The sequence below is a fragment of the Martes martes genome, assembly GCF_963455335.1.
Source record: "Martes martes genome assembly, chromosome: X".
Lineage (NCBI taxonomy): Eukaryota > Metazoa > Chordata > Mammalia > Carnivora > Mustelidae > Martes > Martes martes.
In genome coordinates, this window is record NC_137897.1 from 63083226 (window position 1) to 63103791 (window position 20566).

The window sequence follows — 20566 nt, forward strand, 5'->3', positions numbered from 1 at the left end:
ATTTTATAAAATCCATCTATGAAAAACACAGAGCGAATATCATTCTCAATGGGGAAAAGCTGACAGCCTTCCCTTTGAGATCAGGAACATGACAAGAATGGCCACTATCACCACTGTTGTTCAACATAGTACTAGAAGTCCTAGCAACAGCAATCAGACAACAAAAAGAAATAAAAGATATTCAAACTAGCAAAGAAGAAGTCAAACAAATTCTCTCTTCCCACAGATGACATGATACTTTATATGGAAAACCCAAAAGACTCCACCCCCAAATTACTAGAACTCACACAGCAATTCAGTAATGTGGCAGGATACAAAATCAATGCACAGCAGTCAGTTGCTTTCTTATACACTAAAATGTAACTGCAGAAATAGAAATTAGAGAATCAATTCCATTTACAATAGCACCAAAAATAAGATGCCTTGGAATAAACCTAACTAAAGAGGTGAAGGATCTATACTCTAGGAACTACAGAATACTCCTGAAAGAAATCAAGGAAGACACAAAGAAATCAAAGGAAGACACAAAGAATCAAGGAAGACACAAAGAAAAATATTCCACACTCATGGATCAGAAGAATAAATGTTGTTAAAATGTTGATGGAGCAGCCTATACTTTCAACACCATCCTGTTCAAAATACCAACAGCATTTTTCAAAGTGCTGGAACAAACAATCCTAAAATTTGTATGGAACCAGAAAAGACCCCAAATTGGCAAGGAAATGTTGAAAAAGAAAACAATGCTGGGGGCATCATGCTTCCTTATTTCGAACTATATTACAAAGCTGTGATCACCAAGAGAGCATAGTACAGGCACAAAAGCAGATACATAGACCAATGGAACAAAATATAGAGCCCAGATATGGACCCTCAACTCTATGGTCAACTAATCTTCAAAAAAGCAGGAAAAAGTATCCAATGGAAAAAAGACAGTCTCTTCAGTAAATGGTGCTGGGAAAATTGGACAGCTATATATAGAAAAAGGAAACTCGACCATTCTCTGACGCCATACACAAAGATACACTCTAAATGGATGAAAGCTCAATATGAGACAGGAATCCACCAAAATCCTAGAAGAGAACATAGGCAGTAACTTCTTTGACATCAACCACAGTGGCTTCTTTCAAGACAGAGGGGAAAAAAGCAAAAATGAACTTTGGGGCTTCATCGAGTCTCCTGCCCACCAAAGGAAACAGTCAACAAAACCAAGAGGCAATCAGGGAATGGGAGAAGAAATTTGCAAATGACACTACAGACAAAGGGCTGATATTCAAGATCTATAAAGAATTTCTAAAACTCAACACTCAAAAAACAAATAATCAAGTCAAAAAATGGGCAGAAGACATGAACAGACACTTCTTCAAAGAAGACATACAAATGGCTATCAGACACATGAAAAAGTGTTCATCCTCATTAGCCATCAGGGAAATTCAAATGAAAACCACACTGAGATACCACCTCATACCACATAGAATGGCAAAAGTTGACAAGGCAGGAAACAACAAATGTTGGAGGGGTTGTGGAGAAAGGGGAATCCTCTTACTCTGCTGGTGGGAATGAAAGCTGGTACAGCCACTTTGGAAAACAGTATGGAGGTTCCTCAAGGCGTTAAAAATAGAGGTACCTTACAACCCAGCAACTGCACTACTGGGTATTTACTCCAAAGTTACACATGTAGTGAAAAGAAAGGACACATGCACCCCAATGTTTATAGCACCAATGTCCAGAATAGCCAAACTGTGGAAAGAGCTGAAATGCCATTCGGCAGACAAATGGATAAAGGAGATGTGGTCCATATATACAATGGAATATTACTCAGCCATCAGAAAGGATGAATACCCAGCTTTTGCATCAACATGGATGGAACTGGAGGAGATTATGCTGACTGAAATAAGTCAAGCAGAGAAAGTCAATTATCATATGGTTTCACTTACTTGTGGAACATAAGGAATAGCATGGAGGACATTAGAAGGAAGGGAAAAATGAAGGGAGGGGGGAATCAGGAGGGAGACAAACCATGGGAGACTATGGACTCCAGAACACAAACTGAGAGTTTTAGAGGGGAGGGGTGTGGGGGGATGGTAAAGCCCGCTGATGGGTACTAAGGAGGGCATGTATTGCATGGAACACTGGGTGTTATACACAAACAATGAATCATGGAACACTGCATCAAAAACTAATAATGTAGTGTATGGTGGCTAACATAAACAAACAAACAAATAAATAAAAATGCACAGTAATCCAGGGCAAAAAAGAATAGACATTATAAAATGACTAACAAGAGACAAAGAAGGACACTATATAATAATAAAGGGGAAAATCCAAGAAGAAGATATAACAATTATAAGGATTTATGCACCTAACATAGCTGCACACAAATATATAAAACAGTTAATAACAAATACGAAGGAACTAATTGACAATAATACAATTATAGTACAGGATTTTATCACCCCACTTAGGTTAATGGACAGATTATCTGAACAGAAATGCAAGAGGGAAACAATGGCTTTAAATGACACACAGGAACACATGAATTTAACAGATATATTCAGAACATTCCTTCCTAAAACAGCAAAATACACATGCTTTTCAAATGTACATGGAACATTATCCAGAATAGATCACATATTATCCCACAGAACACCCTCAACAAATTAAACAATATGAAATTCATACCATGCATCTTTTCTGACCAGAATACTATGAAACTAGAAGTCCATTACAATAAAAGATCTGGAAACAGTACAATAAGTGGAGATTAAATAACATGTTAACTCAACAATGATAGGTCAACCAGGAAACAAAGGAAGAGATTTAAAAAAACATGGAAGCAGATAAAAATGAAAATACAACAGTGCAAAATCCCTGGCACAGCAACGATGGTTGTAAAAGGAAAGTCTGTGGCAATATGGGCCTTCTTGAAGAAGCAAGAGAAAACCCAAATAAACAACCTAACATTACACCTAAAGGAGCTAGAAAAAGCAGGACAAACTATACGTAAAGCCAGTAGAAAGAAGGCAATAAAAAGAGTAGTGCAGTAATAAATGACAGAGATACTAAAACAAACAACTGAACAGATCAACAAAACCTGGAATTGGTTTCTTGAAAAAATTAATAAAACTGATAAACTTCTAGGCAGACTCAAGAAAAAACAAGAAAGGACTCCAATAAATAAAATCCCATATGAGAAAGGAGAAATAACCAATACCACAGAAATACAAATAATTATAAGAGAATATAATGAAAAACAATATGCCAACATATTGAACAACATGTAAGAAATGGATAAATTCTATACATATATTACCAAACTGAAACACGCAGAAACATACATTTTTTTAAGATCTTATTTATTTATTTATTTTATTTGACAGAGAGAGAGAGACAGCGAGAGACAGAGAGAGAGAGAGAGAGAGAAAACGAGCATAAGCAGAAGGAGCAGCAGAGGAAGAGGGAAAAGCAGGCTCTCCACTGAGCAAGGAGCTTGATGTGAGGTTCGATCCCAAGACCCCAGGATCATGACCTGAGCCGAAGGCAGACGCCCAACGACTGAGCTACCCAGGTGCCCCAAGAAACATAAAATTTGAACAGACCAATAACCAGCAAAGAAAATGAGTTAGTAATTAAAAAAACTCCCAACCACAAAAGTCTAGGACCAAAGGGCTTTACAGGTGAATTATACCAAATACTTAAAGAAGAATTAATACCTCTTCTTCTCAAACAATTCCAAGGAAAACTTCCCAATTCATTCTATGAGGCCATCATTACCCTGATACCAAAACCAGATAAAAGACACCACTAAAAACGAATGACAGGCTGATCCCTGATGAATGGAGATGCAGAAATATTCACCAAAATGCTAGTAAATGAAATTCATCAATACATTAATAAAATCATTTAACAAGATAAAGTGGAATTTATTCCTGGGTTGGAAGGGTGGTTCAATATTTGCAAATAAATCAACGTGATACATCACATAAATAAGAGAAAAGATAATAAACACGTGCTGAACATCTGTTGAACGGTCAATAGATGCAGAAAAAAGCTTTTGACAAAGTACAGCATCCATGATAAAAACCCTCAACTAAGTAGGTTTAGAGGGAACATACCTCAACATACCTCAACATGATGAACTGATAAATAAATTTAGTTAAGTTGCAGGATACAAAATCAACATACAGAAATCTGTTGCATTACTATACATTAATGATAAAGCAGCAGAAAGAGAAATTAAGGATTCAATCCAACTTATAATCGCACAAGAAATAATAAGATACATAGGAATAACCTAACCAAGTAAGTAAAAGAGCTAGACTGTAGAAAGTATAAAACACTGATGAAAGAAACTGAGGATCATAGAAATAGAAGACATTTCATGCTCAAGGATCAGAACGAATATTGTTAAAATGTCTATTCCACCCAATGTAATCTACACATTTACTGCAATCCCTATCAAAATACCACCAGCATTTTTCAGAGTTAGAACAAACAATCCAAAAATTTGTAGGGAACCACAAAATACCTTGAATAACCAATGCAATCCTGAAAAAGAAAAGCAAAGCTGGAGGCATCACAATTCTGGACTTCACATTATATTACAAAGCTATGGTGATCAGAACAGTATGGTAGTAGTACAAAAATGGACACATATATTAACAGAAAAGAATAGGAATTCCAGAAATGAACCCACAAATATATGGCCAATTAATCTAGAAACACAGGAAGGGTCACCTGAGTGGCTCAGTGGGTTAATCTCTGCCTTTGGCTCAGGTCATGATCTCAGGGTCTTGGGATCAAGACCCACATCTGACTCCCAGCTCAGCAGGGAGCCTGCTTCCCCTCTCTCTGCCTGCTGCTCTGCCTACTTGTGATATCTCTCTCTGTGTCAAATGAATAAATAAAATCTTTAAAAAAAACAGGAAAGAATATCTAACAGAAAAAAGAGAGTCTCTCCAACAAATGGTGTTAGGAAAACTGGATAGCCACATGCAAAAGAAAGAAACTGTACCACTTTCTTACACTGCACACAAAAATAAATTAAAAATGGATGAAAGACCTAAATGTGAGACAGGAAACCATCAAAAATCCTAAAAAAAACAGAGGCAGTAATCTCTTTGACTCAGCCATAACAACTTTTTTCTAGATATATCTCTTGAGGCAAGGGAAACAAAAGCAAAAATAAACTACTGGGGGCACATCAAAATAAAAAGTGTCTGCACAATGAAGGAAACAATCAACAAAACTAAAAGGCAACCTAAGCAATGGGAGAAGATATTTGCAAAGGACATATCTGATAAAAGGTTAGTATCCAAAATATATAAGGAACTTATAAAACTCAACACCCAGAAATCAAATAATCCAGTTAAAAAATGGACAGAAGAAATGAACAGTTTTCAAAAAAAAAGACATACAGATGGCCCACAGATACATGAAAAGATGTTCACCATCACTTACTATCTGGGAAATTCAGATCAAAACTACAATGAGATATGGCCTCATACTCGCCAGAATGGCTAAAATCAACAACACAAGAAACAAAAGTTGTTGGTGAGGATATGAAGAAAGGAGAACCATCTTGCACTGTTGGTAGGAATGCAAACTGGGTGCAGCCACTCTGGAAAATAGTATGGTGGTTCCTCAAAAAGTTAAAAGTCAAACTACCCTATGATCCAGCAATTTCAATACCAGGTAATTACCCAAAGAATACAAAAACACTAATTCAGAGGGATATATGAATCCCTATTTTTATATATATATTAAAGATTTTATTTATCTACTTGACAGACAGAGGTCACAAGTAGGCAGAGAAGCAGGCAGAGAGAGAGGAAGAAGCAGGCTCCCCGCTGAGCAGAGCCCGATGCGGGGTTCGATCCCAGGACCCTGGGATCATGACCTGAGCCGAAGGCAGAGGTTTTAACCCACTGAGCCACCCAGGCGCCCCATGAATCCCTATTTTTATAGCAGCATTTTTTTACAATAGTCAAGACATGGTAGCAACACACATGTGCATCAATTGATGAATGGATAAAGAAGAATACAGACAATGGGATATTATTCAGTTTTTAAAAAGAATGCAATCTTGTCATTTGCAATGATATGGATGGAGCTACAGAGTATAATGCTAAGTGAAATGGAAGTCAGAGAAAGACAAATATCGTATGTTTTCATGCACCCGTGGAATTTAAGAAGCAAAAGAAAGGAGCAAAGGGAAAGAAAGAGACAAATCAAGAAACAGACTCTTACTTACAGAGAACAAACTGATGGTTACCAGAGGAGTTTTGGGGGAATGGGTTAAATAGGTGATGGGGATTAAAGAGTGCACTTTTCATGATGAGCACCAGGTGATGTATGGAATTGTTGAATCACTATATTGTCCAGCTGAAACTAATAAAACACTGTTAAGCAACAAAATTTAAAACTAAAAAAAAGATTTAATAAATAAAACTTTTCATTTTCTATATCCCTGTACCAATTACTATATAATTTTTTTATTTTAATTATTTTTTAAGATTTTTTTAATTTATTTGCCAGAGAGAGAGAGAGAGAGTACACACAAGCAGGCAGAGAGGCAGGCAGAGGCAGCGAGAGAAGCAGGCTCCCCGCCAAGCAAGGAGCCCGATGTGGGACTCTATCCCAGGACACTGGGATCATGATCTGAGCCGAAGGCAGCGGCTTAACCAACTGAGCCACCCAGGCATCCTGCAATTACTATATAATTTTATCAATTTTTTTGTTCTAAACTTCATATTAGCTTTATATGTGTTTAATCCCCTATCTTTAATACATGCTTGTCTTTTTCAGTGAGATATTTTACTTTCATACAATTTTTTATTATTAGTTAATTCCTTTTCTTTTCAGAAGAAATTTATCTCCTTAACATTTTTTTTTAGATTTAATTTTTTTCAGTGTTCCAAAATTCATTGTTTATGCACCATACCCAGTGGTCCATGCAATACATGCCCTCCATAATACCCACTACCAGGCTCTCCCCCCCAACCCCCCTCCAAAATCTTCAGTTTGTTTCTCAGAGTCCACAGTCTCTCATGGTTTGTCTCCCCTCCAATTCCCCCCAACTCACTTCTCCATAACATTTCTTATACGACTGTTTTAATGGTGACAAGTTCATTTAGTTTTTGCTTGTCTGGAAAACTATTTATCTCCCCTTAAATTCTGAATAATATTACCAGGTAGAATTCTTGGTTGGACATTTTCTTTTTTTTTTTTCCCTTTCAGCACCTTCAATGCACCATGTCATACCATGCCACTCCCTTTTGACCTACAAAGTTTCCATTGAAAAATCAGCTGATGGGCTTATGGGGGCCCTTTTAATGCAACAAGTCGTTTATCTCTGGCTGCTCTTAAGATTCTCTTTAATCTTTAACATTTTAATTTGAATGTTCTTTAATGTGGATCTCTTTGTTTTTTCTTATTTGGAACTCTGTGGGCTCCCTGGAACTGAGTATCTATTTCCTTCCCCAGGTTAGGGAAATTTTTAGCCATTATTTATTGAAATAAGTTTTCTACCTTTTTTGTTTTTCCTTCTGTCTTCATTTGGGACTCCCTATAATGCAGATGTTATTCTGCTAGATGTTGTCCAGTATGTACCTTAAACTATCTTAATTTTTCTATTTTTTCCCCTTTTCCTGTTCTTGGTACTTCTGGTGTCTTGTCTTCCAGGTTGCTCATCTGTTCTATTTTGTTTATTCTGCCATTGAATCCTCTAGGTATATTTACCACTTCACTTATTGTATTCTTCAGCTTTGTGACTTCTCTTTGTTACTTTCTTGTGGTTTATATCTCTCTGTTGAAGTTTACACTGTGCTCATCTATTCCTCTCCTGAGTTTGGTAAGCATATTTATGACCATTACTTTGAATTCTTTATCAGGTAGATTATTATCTCCACTTCATCAAGGTCTTTTTCTGAGGTTTTCTCATTCTTTCATCAGGAACATATACCTGTCTGCTCATTTTGCTTAACTCCATTTTTGTTTCTATGTGTTAGGTAAAATAGTTACCTTTCCTCTTAAAAAAATTAATTATAGCTAACACACAATGTTATATTAATCTCAGGTGTACAACATAGTGATTTGATAAGTTTATACATTATATTATGTTCACCAGAAGTGTAGCTACCATCTGTCACCATATAATGCTATTAATATATGACTGACTATATCCCCTATTCAGGAATTTTTACCCCATGATTTATTTATCCCATAACTGAAAACCTGTATCTCTCATCCCCTTCACCCATTTTACCAATTATACTACTTCCCTCCCGGATGGCAATCACAAGTTTCTTCTCTGCATTTATGGGTCTGCTTCTGCTTTTTGTTCATTTGTTTTACTTTTTAGATTCCACATATAAATGAAATTATATAGTATGATCTTGCATTGGAGATAAACCTTATCAATTCAACCATGGCCTAGCTTATGGTTGTTTCTCATACCCCTGAGATTGTCTATAAGTAGCACAATTTGTTCTTGATAGGTCTCAGTTGTTGAGGGTATGCCAAGACCTGTCACTGTTCCAAAGGAAGGGATCTCAGACATTGCCTAGTTTCAGGCTAGTTTTAAGACAGATTATCAGGCAATATATTCTTAAGATATGCAAGTATGTAGTCTTTGGGTCCACAATCATAAACCCTGTTTACTTCCAGACCAATTCCAGAGGTGTCCCTGTGCAATAGTTGCAAAAATCGGAGATTGAGACGTGTGTATAACCTCCTTTCTGTGAGGTATCAGTGAGCTACGATGAGGTCAAGATGATATCAAGTGAGGGTTCCAATATAGTGAATAACCCTGCCCATGTTCTCTGAGATCCTTTCTGTAGCCTCTGGATGTGTGAGCTGCCCCCATGACAAAAAAAAAAAAAAATGGGAATTTTTTTCATATCAAGAATGGGGGTGTGTTTCAGTCTTCTGGTTGTGCAGTGCCCTGGGTATGGTAGCCTGTCAAAAACTGTCTCTCTAACTTCTTCAAACACATTGGGTCCAGAAACAATATCCTGGGCCACTAGAGCCAGGTGCTCAAGGGGTGTCCTGTGTGGGGTGTGCATGCCCACCAACTATGGCAGGCAAGCTGTGAATGTGGTATGGGGGTGGGGTACTCAGTCCACCTGGCTGTGGTGGGATAGGCCACAGCTGCAGAATGCATGGGTAGGGTGCTCCCATTGAAGCTAGCAGACTTAAAGACTTAGAGGGGTTCCACAACAGTGCCCATCTACACCATGACCAACGAGGGAGGAGAATCCAAAAATGGTGCCCACTTCTGCCCCTGGAGAGAGTCCCAAGAGGTTCTTGCTTCTCCAGCAGATGCTTTAAGAATAGCAAATGAGTCTCCTTCACATAGAGTCTAGTTGCCTTGCAAACTATTGTTTTTGAGCTGGGTCCCATGGCAAGTGAGTCTGTGCAGGACCCTTTAAGAGTATATTTTTCATTCCCTACAATTCTCCTAGAAGTAAGCCCCACTGGTTCTCATAGCCAGATGCTTTGGGGGCTCATTTCTCCAGTGCAGGTCGCAAGGGTTGGGGTGTCTGATGTGGGACATAGATACCTTGCTCCTCAAGAACAAGTTCCATATTATAAGATCACTCCCAACTGTGGATTGCTGCTCCTGAGGTGGAGTTTTTTTGAAGGACCACATCTCTACCTCTTCTACCCATCTCAATGTGGCCCATTTATGCTTTGTTGTAGAGTCACTGTTTACCTAGCTTTCAGGTCCTTTTCAGAGGGAATTGTCCCATATATAGCTACAGATTTGTTGTGTTCAGAGAAGGAGGTAGTTTCAGGATCCTTCTGGGCCACCATTTTTCAATGTGTCTTTTAAAAAGTATGTAGATTGTAAATGCCTAAGAACCACTGATCGGTCATATTTAAGCATCACCAATACATGCTACTAAAGAGAATATGGTTTATTTATTAAAAAAATAAAAAGTATGTAATTTTAAAGTAATAAACAGCTCACATAATTAATTGAATACAGCAGGCTCAAAGAGGATTTTCATTAACTGTTACTATAATATGTGTTTTCTTCCTTTCTATGTAATCAAATAGAACTTGTTTTATATACTACAGCCATACTAAATCCAGAATTTCACACTGATTTTCATTACTACCGAGATATCTTACCATGTAGATTTCAGCACCGATATATATTAATTAAGGTACAGATTAGAAAAGAACAAATAAAACCAACTTTCCAGAGATATTAAAAAAGAAAGCAACATACTTAAGTTTCTCATTTTGCTCTTACCGTATGTGATTCTAATTCAGCAATTTTCTCAGGGGTCTCAGAACCCAAATAATATATTCTAATCACATGGTCAGTGCTACCTGTAGTAATGAACATACCACCTGGAAGATTAAAAAACAAACAAGCAAACATTACACCAAGGAACTTTAAAAACCTTTTAATTGCCTTCTTAGTTATATGCTACCTTATATTAATAAGAGGTTATCTTCTTATCATTAAAGACAGGTTATCTTCTAATCATTAAAGACATATAAAATTTCAGAGAAAAATAGGTAAAATTCAAGAGAGATATTTAAAGGACAACTATACCATTCACCCAACAAAAATCCAACAACTATACACTAAATACAGGCCTTTGAATAATAAATATTAAAGGTCAGAGCCTTGAGGAATTCTTTGTATTTTATGCAAAATCCTAACGCTCAAAAATTTTTAATAAAATGACCTATAGCTACAGTTCTCTTTACAGTGGCTATAATGGTGTAATCTAAAAACTCAACCACTTTTGGGATTATGAAAAAATTCTAGAGATGGAAGGTGGTAATATATCAAAAACATTGTGAATATACTTAATGTCACAAAACTACTCACCTAAAAATAGTTATTAAAATAGTAAATTTTAGGGGCATGTGGGTGGTTTTGTCAGTTGAGTGTGCCACTCTTGGATTCAGCTCAGGTCATGATCTGCGGTCCTGACATTGAGCCCTACATCCATGCTCAGCATGGAGTTTGCCTGAGAGTCTCTTCCTCTGTCCCGCCCCCAACTCACGTGCTCATGGGCACATGTGTGCACTCTCTCTCTCTTTGTCTCAAATAAATAAATCTTTTTTTTTAAATAGTAAATTTTATGTTAAATTTACCACAATGAAAGAAAAGATCAACTAGCATATAATTCTTAGCAGCAGAAAAGCAACCTTTACACACTGTAAAAAGTGTCTTCTATATGGAACCACAGTATATATTTTCTGAAACGTCAGGTCAGGATTTTAATGTTGAACTATGTGTGTATGGGGGGAGAGCTGTACTTTTTACCAACCAAATTCTGATTTATATAAAAACATATTAGAAAAATTTTTAAAAAATCCTTCAAAAGCTATTACGTGTTAGTTAAAATCCACAAAGGTCCATCTATTATATCATATGGTTCACATTTTGGGTATGTTTCTATTAAGAAACATATATCTTTTTCTCCACAAAATTAAACATGTATCTTTTACAACTGGATCATTTAATATTTTGGGTACTTGAAACTTTCAATTTTTACACATACCAGAACTGAAAGATGAGCAAGATATCTGAACTCCAGGTCTGGATCTCTCAGTAAATTTCACTGGGCGATCTCTAAGGGAAAAGTAAGATATCTGTATTTTCTATCATGTTCATTTAACATACAAGAATCTTTGCACACTGCTAGATATTGAAAGATTCAACATCAGTATTATAAAAAACATAACTGAAGTAGTCAGTATTATTCCCATTATTTGGGTTAAAAATACATTAAACCTTGCAAATACACTTTAAGATACCAGTATTATTATTATAACTTTACAAATTACCACATAACTTACTACCATTAAGAAGTTCAAAGTCTTCTTACCAGAATAATAAATGATACAAATACTCTTTACAAAAATTTTGTGTGTAAGTTAGTCTCTTCAACACCAGTTTCATAAAAATTTTATTCTAAAATCTCTAACATCTAATTGAAGTAGGTATAGATGTATTTTATATATTTATACACACACACATATATTTGTATACTTAAATACATGGACTATTAAGAATTTCTCAAGGTAACAAAGAAAAATAAACATGATTGATTTTGCACAAAATTTCTAATCCAATTCTAAACTTACCTAAACTTCATTGTTTTTACATGCCATTGCCAGAAACAGATTGTTCCATCAGCACCAGTAGAAGTGAGGTATCTGGTTGTGCCTTTAGTTGATGGACAAAACTAAAAAAAAAAAATTCTAATTCAAATAGAAAGCTTTCATGTTCAAATTTATTTTAAACACGGCATGTTCTAAAATTATAATCATTTAAAAATAATTTAAATAAATTCAATCAAGAATTTCACTTTCAAGAAATCAGTTAAATTTCCTAGATTAATGGATACCTTACAAAAATTGAAAATATCAAGAAACTGTAGGAAAAAAAAGTCAGTCAACAAATTTAGGATTAAATGTATTAGTCTTAAAAATAATTACTTTTAGGGGTCCCTGGGTGGCTCAATCAATAGAGCATGCAACTCTTGATCTCAGGGTTATGAATGTAGAGATTACCTAAAAATAAAATCTCAAATAACTATTTCAGAGTACTGAATATCACACTTTAAGATTACTATTTCATTACTTTTAATGGAGAAAAAAATCACAAGGTGGTTACTAGTTAAACCATTACAAATCTGCTAAATATATGTTTAACAGCAATAATTGTGGAATTTTTATAGCTTATATGACCACAGCATCAGAAACCATTCTAAAATCAATGCTTAGGAAGTTACTATCTAAATATTTTGGCATTAATGCTTAACTTTAAATTCCAGCTTCAATGACATATGATATAAATTTTGTTCTTTTTAAATTTAAATCATTTTCATTTGTTATAATAGAATAAGTAGAATGGTCAAATCACTATATCATTGTGGAAAAAACAGATTAAAAATATACTTAAGTTGCCAATTTAAAGGATGACTAATACCCTAGATGAAACATGGACAGCTTTATCATATAGGATTCTCAAGCTCTGACTCTCAGTATTTTATACATCCTCAGAAAAGAATCACAGATAAGGGAAGAGCCATTGGGCTCCTGATGCCTGAGATACAGGAAAAAGCTGAAAATCAAACCAGGGTCTCTGCATGCCGTGAGTTTTAAAAATCCCAAATAGAGATAGTCATTATCACTAAGATAAATATTAAGGATCAAGATGCATAGGGTTTGAATAAATTTTGACCACAAATCTGAAGAAAATGATCACTACAGATTAGAAGTCATTTATACAGTTTCCTTGATTGGAAACACATAACTTCTATAAAGACTAGAGTTTAAATAAAAAATTATCAATTAATGTTATCCATTAATAATTGATAATATAGTAAAAAAACCAGTACTCAGGTAGCATGCCTACACTTTCCTTTCTGAGATAGAGAAGCTTGCATCGGAAAACTTAATCCACAATTTATAGGCAGAGTCTGCAAACTACAGCTCACATGCCAATTCTAGCTTGTTGCGTATTTCTGTAAATGGAGTTTTACTGGAACAAATTCACCTTACACTGCCTATGGCTGCTTTTGCACTGGAATGCAGAGTTAAGTAGGTGTGACAGAAACCATATAGCCTGCAAATCCTAAAATATTTACCTATCTGATCTGTAAATTTGCTGATCCCTGATTTATACAAATGAGATATAAAACTCTATAATTTTATTAAGTTTGAAGAAACACTAGAACCTTTATTATCACCATTATATTTAAATAAATTCATCAGTCACAAAGGGGCATCTGGCCCATTAATGTAGTCTAATTGAATTGTTTTTAAATAATAAATCGTGTTAGAGATTATAAAAACACTTGTATTTGTATTTCTTAATATAAATTAATATATCATTATTGAAGAAAATTTAGTAAATACAGAAAACAATAAAAGGTACTTATAATCCCACCATCCAGAGGCAACCACTATTGAAATCATACCATTTTATCTCAATTTTGCTTACAAAAAAGAATTTGCAAAGATAAATACCATGATGTTAAGAGAGACAGTTAATTAGCCAAAAACAAGTAACACATATAGAATGCTAAATAAAATTAAGAGGAGATAAAGAGTGCTGGTGTAGGGAACAACTTAAAATTTTAGAACGGTAAAATGGTCAGAGAAAGTCTCCCTGAGAAAGACAATTTGCACAAGGTGGTTAGAAAGGGAAGGAATAAGCCATGAGACTATGCAAGGAAGAGCCATTCCACGGCCATGAAACAGAAAAAGCAAAGGCAGCAGTGTAGGTAGAGTGGTCTAAAAAAGCAGAGAGGTAGCAGCTAAAGCAGAATGGAAACAGGAAACAAGTAGTAGACAAAGAGGTAAAAAAAAAAAAGCAAGGGGTTGAGAATATAGGCCTTACAATGTGGGTCATTTAGACTTCCACTTAAATCTGAATTTGGAAGCTACTGAAGTTTCTGAGTACCAGTGACATGATTTAACTTCCATTTAAAAAATCACTCAGCTTGTCCATGTTGCTACAAAAGTTGGAAGAGATTATGCTGAGTGAAATAAGTCAAACAGAGAGAGTCAAGTATCATATGGTTTCACTTATTTGTGGAGCATAACAAATAATATAGAGGACAAGGGTAGATGGAGAAGAGAAGGGAGTTGAGGGAAATTGGAAGGGGAGGTGAACCATGAGAGACTATGGACTCTGAAAAACAACCTGAGGGTTTTGAAGGGGCGGGGCGTGGGAGGTTGGGGGAACCAGGTGGTGGGTATTAGGGAGGGCACAGATTGCATGGAGCACTGGGTGTGGTGAAAAAACAATGAATACTGTTACGCTGAAAATAAATAAAAAAATTTAATTAAAAAAATAAATAAAAAATTAAAAAAAAATCACTCAGCTTGCTATGCAGAGGTTAGACTGGGGCAAAAAAGAAGGAAGGGAAGAAGCAAGAAGATCAGTTAGATGTCCGTCTCAATAATCTAGGTTACCAATGATAATGGTTTGAAATGGAATAGTAATGATTAAGGTCATGATAATTTGTCAGATTCTGGATTTATTCTGAGGGTAGAGCCAACATAGATAGGCTAACAAGTTAGATATGAGATATAAGAGAAAGAAAAGAAGTCAGGGATGACTACTCTGAGCAACTGAAAGGATAAAATTACCATATGTTGAGCTGAAGAAAGCTCTTGGAAAAGTAGATTTGAGGAAGAAAGACAGAAGTTCAATTTTGAATATGTTGAGTTTGAGATTCATGACATTTATGTGATGGTACCAAGTAGGTATTTGAATATATAAGAATGGAACTAAAAGAAAGGTCCCAAAATGAAAATATCAGTTTGAAAATCATCAGCCTACAGATAAACCTAAAGCCATGAAACATAATGAGATCACTAAGAGAAAAAAAAAAAAGAGAAAGAATGTGATAGAGATCCATGGATCTTTAGGGAGTTCCCACGTATAAATGAAAGGAGATAGAAAGTAGAAAATCAAACTATGAAGGAGCCAAACAGTATCATAAACATTTTTCAATATAAGCAGTTATTTTTTTAAGTTATATGAGAGTTGCTTCCAAATTACAGAAATAATCTGTCAGATAAGATGGTAGAAATACAAATAACTAAATAATCACCTAAAACAAAGTCCATGAAATAATTTCCATTGATCAAAAATTTGATACAAAATTTTTAAACTCTAATATACGTTAAACCTAATTCATGAGGTGCCTGGGTAGCTCAGTCGTTTAAGCAGCTGCCTTCAGCTCAGTTCATGATCCCAGAGTCCTGGGATCAAGCCCCAAGTTGGGCTCCCTGCTCAGCAGAGAGCCTGCTTCTCCCTCTCCTTCTGCCTGCCACTCTGCCTACTTGTGTGTGCTATCTCTATCAATCAAATAAATAAAATCTTCAAAAAAATCTTGCTAACTCCTCATAAACAGGTGATATTAAATTAAATAACACACAAAAATTAATGGACATACTTTCTAGTGACTAAAGAACAAAGAAAAGTAAATGGGAGTAATTATCTCATCCACAAAAGTAGTCTCCTTGACCACAGTATAAAATACAGTTTCAGGATTCCTTTTTGCTCTCAACACAAAGAAGAGAACAAGTTCAACTTAGTTTTCTTAAATAAAAGGTTTTTTTTGAGGTATCCAGGATTTTCACTATCAACATTTAATAAAAACACTCCGTGAGCAAGAACTGAAAAGAAGTCAATGCATTTTATGTCAAACATCAAGCTGAAACAGGAAATCACTGAAACGAAGAATAAAATTTTCTTTAACATTAAACCATACACACACAATCTGACTGACAAACATCTTGCATTAAATATTAACACAAAGTATGTCAATATTCAAATTAGAACCTGTTTCCAACCTAACAGGTATCAGTGTTGCTTCCTTACAGCATTTATGAGTCTTCTCCCTTCTTCACAAATACTAGTCAGATAAATGTCTTACACTATATTTGGAAAACTTATTCAGTGATTTTTGAATTATCTCTAAAACAATAAATTTATATGAAAAAGGAATTTAAAAAATACCAGAGAAGGGTAGGGCAAAGCCCTTAGAGAACATTTTTCTGTTGCCATTCTTTACAATAATATCCACACAAAATAACAAAAACTGAGAGAATTTTCATCCTCATTACATAGGTCAGTGATACCTTTTCATTTTTCTTACCTGTATGGAAGTAATAGAAGCTGAATGTCCCTGAAGGACTGCAACTGGTGCACAAGTTCGAAGACACCACACTCTTACAACCTTATCACAGCTGCCTGCAGCAATAAGAGTGTTTTCATAGTTAACAGCCATATCAGAAATTTCAGCAGAGTGCCCTCGGAGTGTAGCAAGGAGACGTCCATCATCCGTTGCCCAAATTTTCACCAAACAGTCATCTGAACCCTATAGTAACACAGAAGGACAGATTCCCAATGAAGCGTTTGCACCACCACCCCCCTTCCCGGAAAAAAAAGAGCCAAAATGACAAAGGGAGGATTTTTTTTTAAGATTTTATTTATTTATCTGACAGAGAGAGAGAGAGAGATCACGCATAGGCAAAGAGAGAAGCACAGAGAGGGGGAAGCAGGCTCCCTGCTGAGCAGAGAGCCGAATGCGAATGCGGGGCTCCATCCCAGGACCCTGAGATCATGACCTGAGCGAAGTCAGAGGCTTAACCCACTGAGCCACCCAGGCGCCCCAAAGGGAGGATTTTTATTAAGTTACTTCTGAGCCTTTACTTTCTAATCTCCTCTGCCCATATAATATGGATCCAGGAAGAAATATAAATGATCTCCAAATGACAGCACTGACAAAGCATTATATAAACTGATGAAATTTGTGAAGAACTCCCCAAAACTACCAATCCTGACAACTCAACATTTAAAACTCACTTTAAGTGATTTGGCGTTAAATATATCTGCCATTATTTCTTTTTTTTTTCTTTTTTTAAAGATTTTATTTATTTGACAGAGAGAGAGAGATCACAAGTAGGCAGAGAGGCAGGCAGAGAGAGCAGGCTCCCCACTGAGCAGAGAGCCCGATGTGGGGCTCGATCCCAGGACCCTGGGATCATGACCTGAGCTGAAGGCACAGGCTTAACCCACTGATCCACCCAGGCACCCCTGCCATTATTTCTTTACTTATGCCTGACAGCCTTTTATCATGATTCCTTGAATATTTTTCTACAAATATTTAAAAATTTAGCCTAAACTCTACATGCATTTCTCAATAACTTGAGTCCTTGTTAATAAACTCTGTTGAAAATGTTAAGTTGAACTTCCTATTGATAATTTCAAAAGAGCTTTAAAAATAGTAAAAAACAATTCTACTCCAATGTAGTAAATAAGTTAGTTCATAATTACTGGTTTATAAAAAGATAATGGGACACCTGGTGGCACAGCCAGTTAAGTGTCTGCCTTCAACTCAGGTCATGATCCCAGGGCCCTGAGATCCAGCCCAGAGCCCCAGTCAGAGCCCCAGGTCAGGCTCCCTGCTCAGTGGGAAGTCTGCTTCTCCCTCTCCCCCCACCCCCACCACCCCTGCTCATGCTCTCTTTCCCTCTATCTCTCAAATAAATAAATAAAACCTTTAAAAAATTAAAAAATAAAGAGACAGCAACTGTCATTCTCGTCATGATCATTAACATCCAAATACTTAGGTGATGCATTTGGAGTTATGAAAATGTCAACGGAAGAGTCTTTAATGAACTCCAAGGAGTCATAAGTTCCCAAAATGCAAACTATTTCATTTACTATAGCACAGAAAGTTAAAAAGAAAATAATGACACTAAATACACTTCTATGTTAACTTACTACTAAAATAGTGAGACTAAAATCCTTCTTAGAAATATTAGCATGCTACAATTTTGTACTCAAAAGCCCACGATATTATCTGGTTAATAAAATGCTAAGCGAAGTAAGTCAGTCAGAGAAAGACAAATACCATATGACTTCACTCATATGTGGAATTTAAGAAACAAAACAAATGAGCAAAGGGGAAAAAAGGAGAGAGAGAGGCAAACCAAGAAAGACTCTTAACTATAGAGAACAAACCTATGGTTACTAGAGGGGAGGCAGGTGTGGGGAAGAGGTAAAATAGATGACCAGGATTAAGGAGCGTGCTTGCTGTGATGAGCACCAGGTGATGTATGGAAGTGCCGAATCGCTATATCGTACACCTGAATGGAAACTAACGTGAATTTAAATAAAACTTAAAAAACCCAGATTTAAGGATGCCTGGGTGTTTCAGTTGGTCGAGCATTCAAGTCTTGATCTCAGTTCAGGTCTTGATCTCAATTCAGGTCTTAATCTCAGGATCATGAGTTCAAACCCCATGTGCAAAATTAAAAAAAAAAATTAGTATTGGGGCACCTGGGTGGCTCAGTCAGTTAAGCATCTACCTTTGGCTCAGGTCATGATCTCAGGGTCCTGGAATTGAGCCCAGAGATGGGCTCCCTACTCAGGCGGGAGTATGCTTCTCCCTCTGCCCCTTCCCCCTGCTCTCTCTCCCAGAAAAATAGATGAAATCTTAAAAAAAAACTATTAGTACTGAAATAAAAGAAAGATACACACAATAAATGTAATTTTGGTTACAAACTGTGTATGGAGTACAATTACTCAACCATAAGAATGACATAATCATTTTAATTAAGCAGAATAGGCACCAATTACACTAAGTGACAAATGCAAAATGCATTTTAATAAATGTTTGCTAAAATGAAATAAAATGGAGTAGATAAATTTGTTTCACACAAATTAACCTCTAGAATATAAGGCCTTCTTAAGAATTAATTTTTTAAATTAGATTTCCCAAAACATAGAGGACATTATAGTTCACCCATTTATTTATATAGAATGAGAAAAGATTTTCAATTTCTTTTTTTAAGTTACATATTTCTTCCCTTTTTTTTAGATTTTACTTAAATTCAAATTAGTTAACATATAATGTATTATTAGTTTCAGAGGTAGAATTTGGTGATTCATTAGTTGCATATAACACCCAGTGCTCACTACACCAAGTTCCCTCTTTAATGTCCCTCATCCAATTATCCATCCCCCACCCACTGCCCCTCCAGCAACGCTGTTTGTAAATTCATCTTTTTACTCATCTTTGTACTCATCTTTCCTTGCATTCATGTGTCTAAGAAGGATGAATTGCTTACAAAGTATAATTCAATGCCATGAAGCCTACCTTCAACTGTAGTAAATCTCAAACATGCTACAGTATCATTAATTTTAAACTCACTGTAAAAATTCTTCTCCCACTTCGGTCAAATGCTACACAATAGACAGATGACAAGTGCCCCAGAATTCTCTTATGCATCTTAATGTGCTGGTAAGCAGATGAAGGGAAAATATGGCTGAAGCGACTGCATCCAGTTAATTGCCGGGCAGAGGTGATATTCACTGAAAAACATAGAATAGAAGATTCCTTCTTAAAACCTAAAAGCAAAACGTAATTCATAAAGTTAAATCATAAATAGTAAGATGAGATAAAACAGGGTACACACACCATAGCAATTTTACCCTGTGAAAAGCCTAAATTCCATTATACATTTCATGATTTTATGAATTCAAGTTTACTACCACAAAGCACTAAGAGTACTCTTCTTTTAAATCCCGTAAGTCTGATTTTCTGTTTGCCTTACTATGGGTTCTCAAGTACATTCTTGTTTTACCTTTCTTGGTAAACTATAGTCAAAGACACTGTCACTTTAAATATATAGGTAAATCTTACCATAATATAAAGGAATTTTAGAATAGAGACTATATTTGATTAAATAAATACATTTTAAAAGTTACATAGGAGGGGCGCCTGGGTGGCTCAGTGGGTTAAACCTCTGCCTTCAGCTCAGGTCATGATCTCAGGGTCCGGGGATCGAGCCCCGCGTCGGGCTCTCTGCTCAGCAGGGAGCCTGCTTCCCCCTCTCTCTCTGCCTGCCTCTCTGCCGACTTGTGATCTCTCTCGCTCTGTCAAATGAATAAATCTTTAAAAAAAAAAAGTTACATAGGGAATTGCAAGAACTCCTATCCTACCTCCTCAAACCTATTCACTTCATATGCAGCTACACAGCTGTCTCTAAACTTTCAAGAGTAATA

General features: G+C 36.0%; 1 protein-coding gene across 1 annotated transcript in view; it reads right to left on the bottom strand.

The window, feature by feature from the left end:
- BRWD3 (bromodomain and WD repeat domain containing 3) overlaps positions 1-20566 on the bottom strand; it is a 205532-nt gene that overhangs the window by 129302 nt on the left and 55664 nt on the right. The window contains exons 7-11 of the mRNA XM_080795680.1: positions 19713-19873; positions 16650-16871; positions 12115-12215; positions 11529-11599; positions 10259-10359 (exon numbers count right to left, since the gene is read on the bottom strand). Of these exons, the coding sequence (XP_080651806.1) occupies positions 10259-10359; positions 11529-11599; positions 12115-12215; positions 16650-16871; positions 19713-19873 (656 nt within the window). The remainder of the gene's footprint in view (positions 1-10258; positions 10360-11528; positions 11600-12114; positions 12216-16649; positions 16872-19712; positions 19874-20566) is intronic.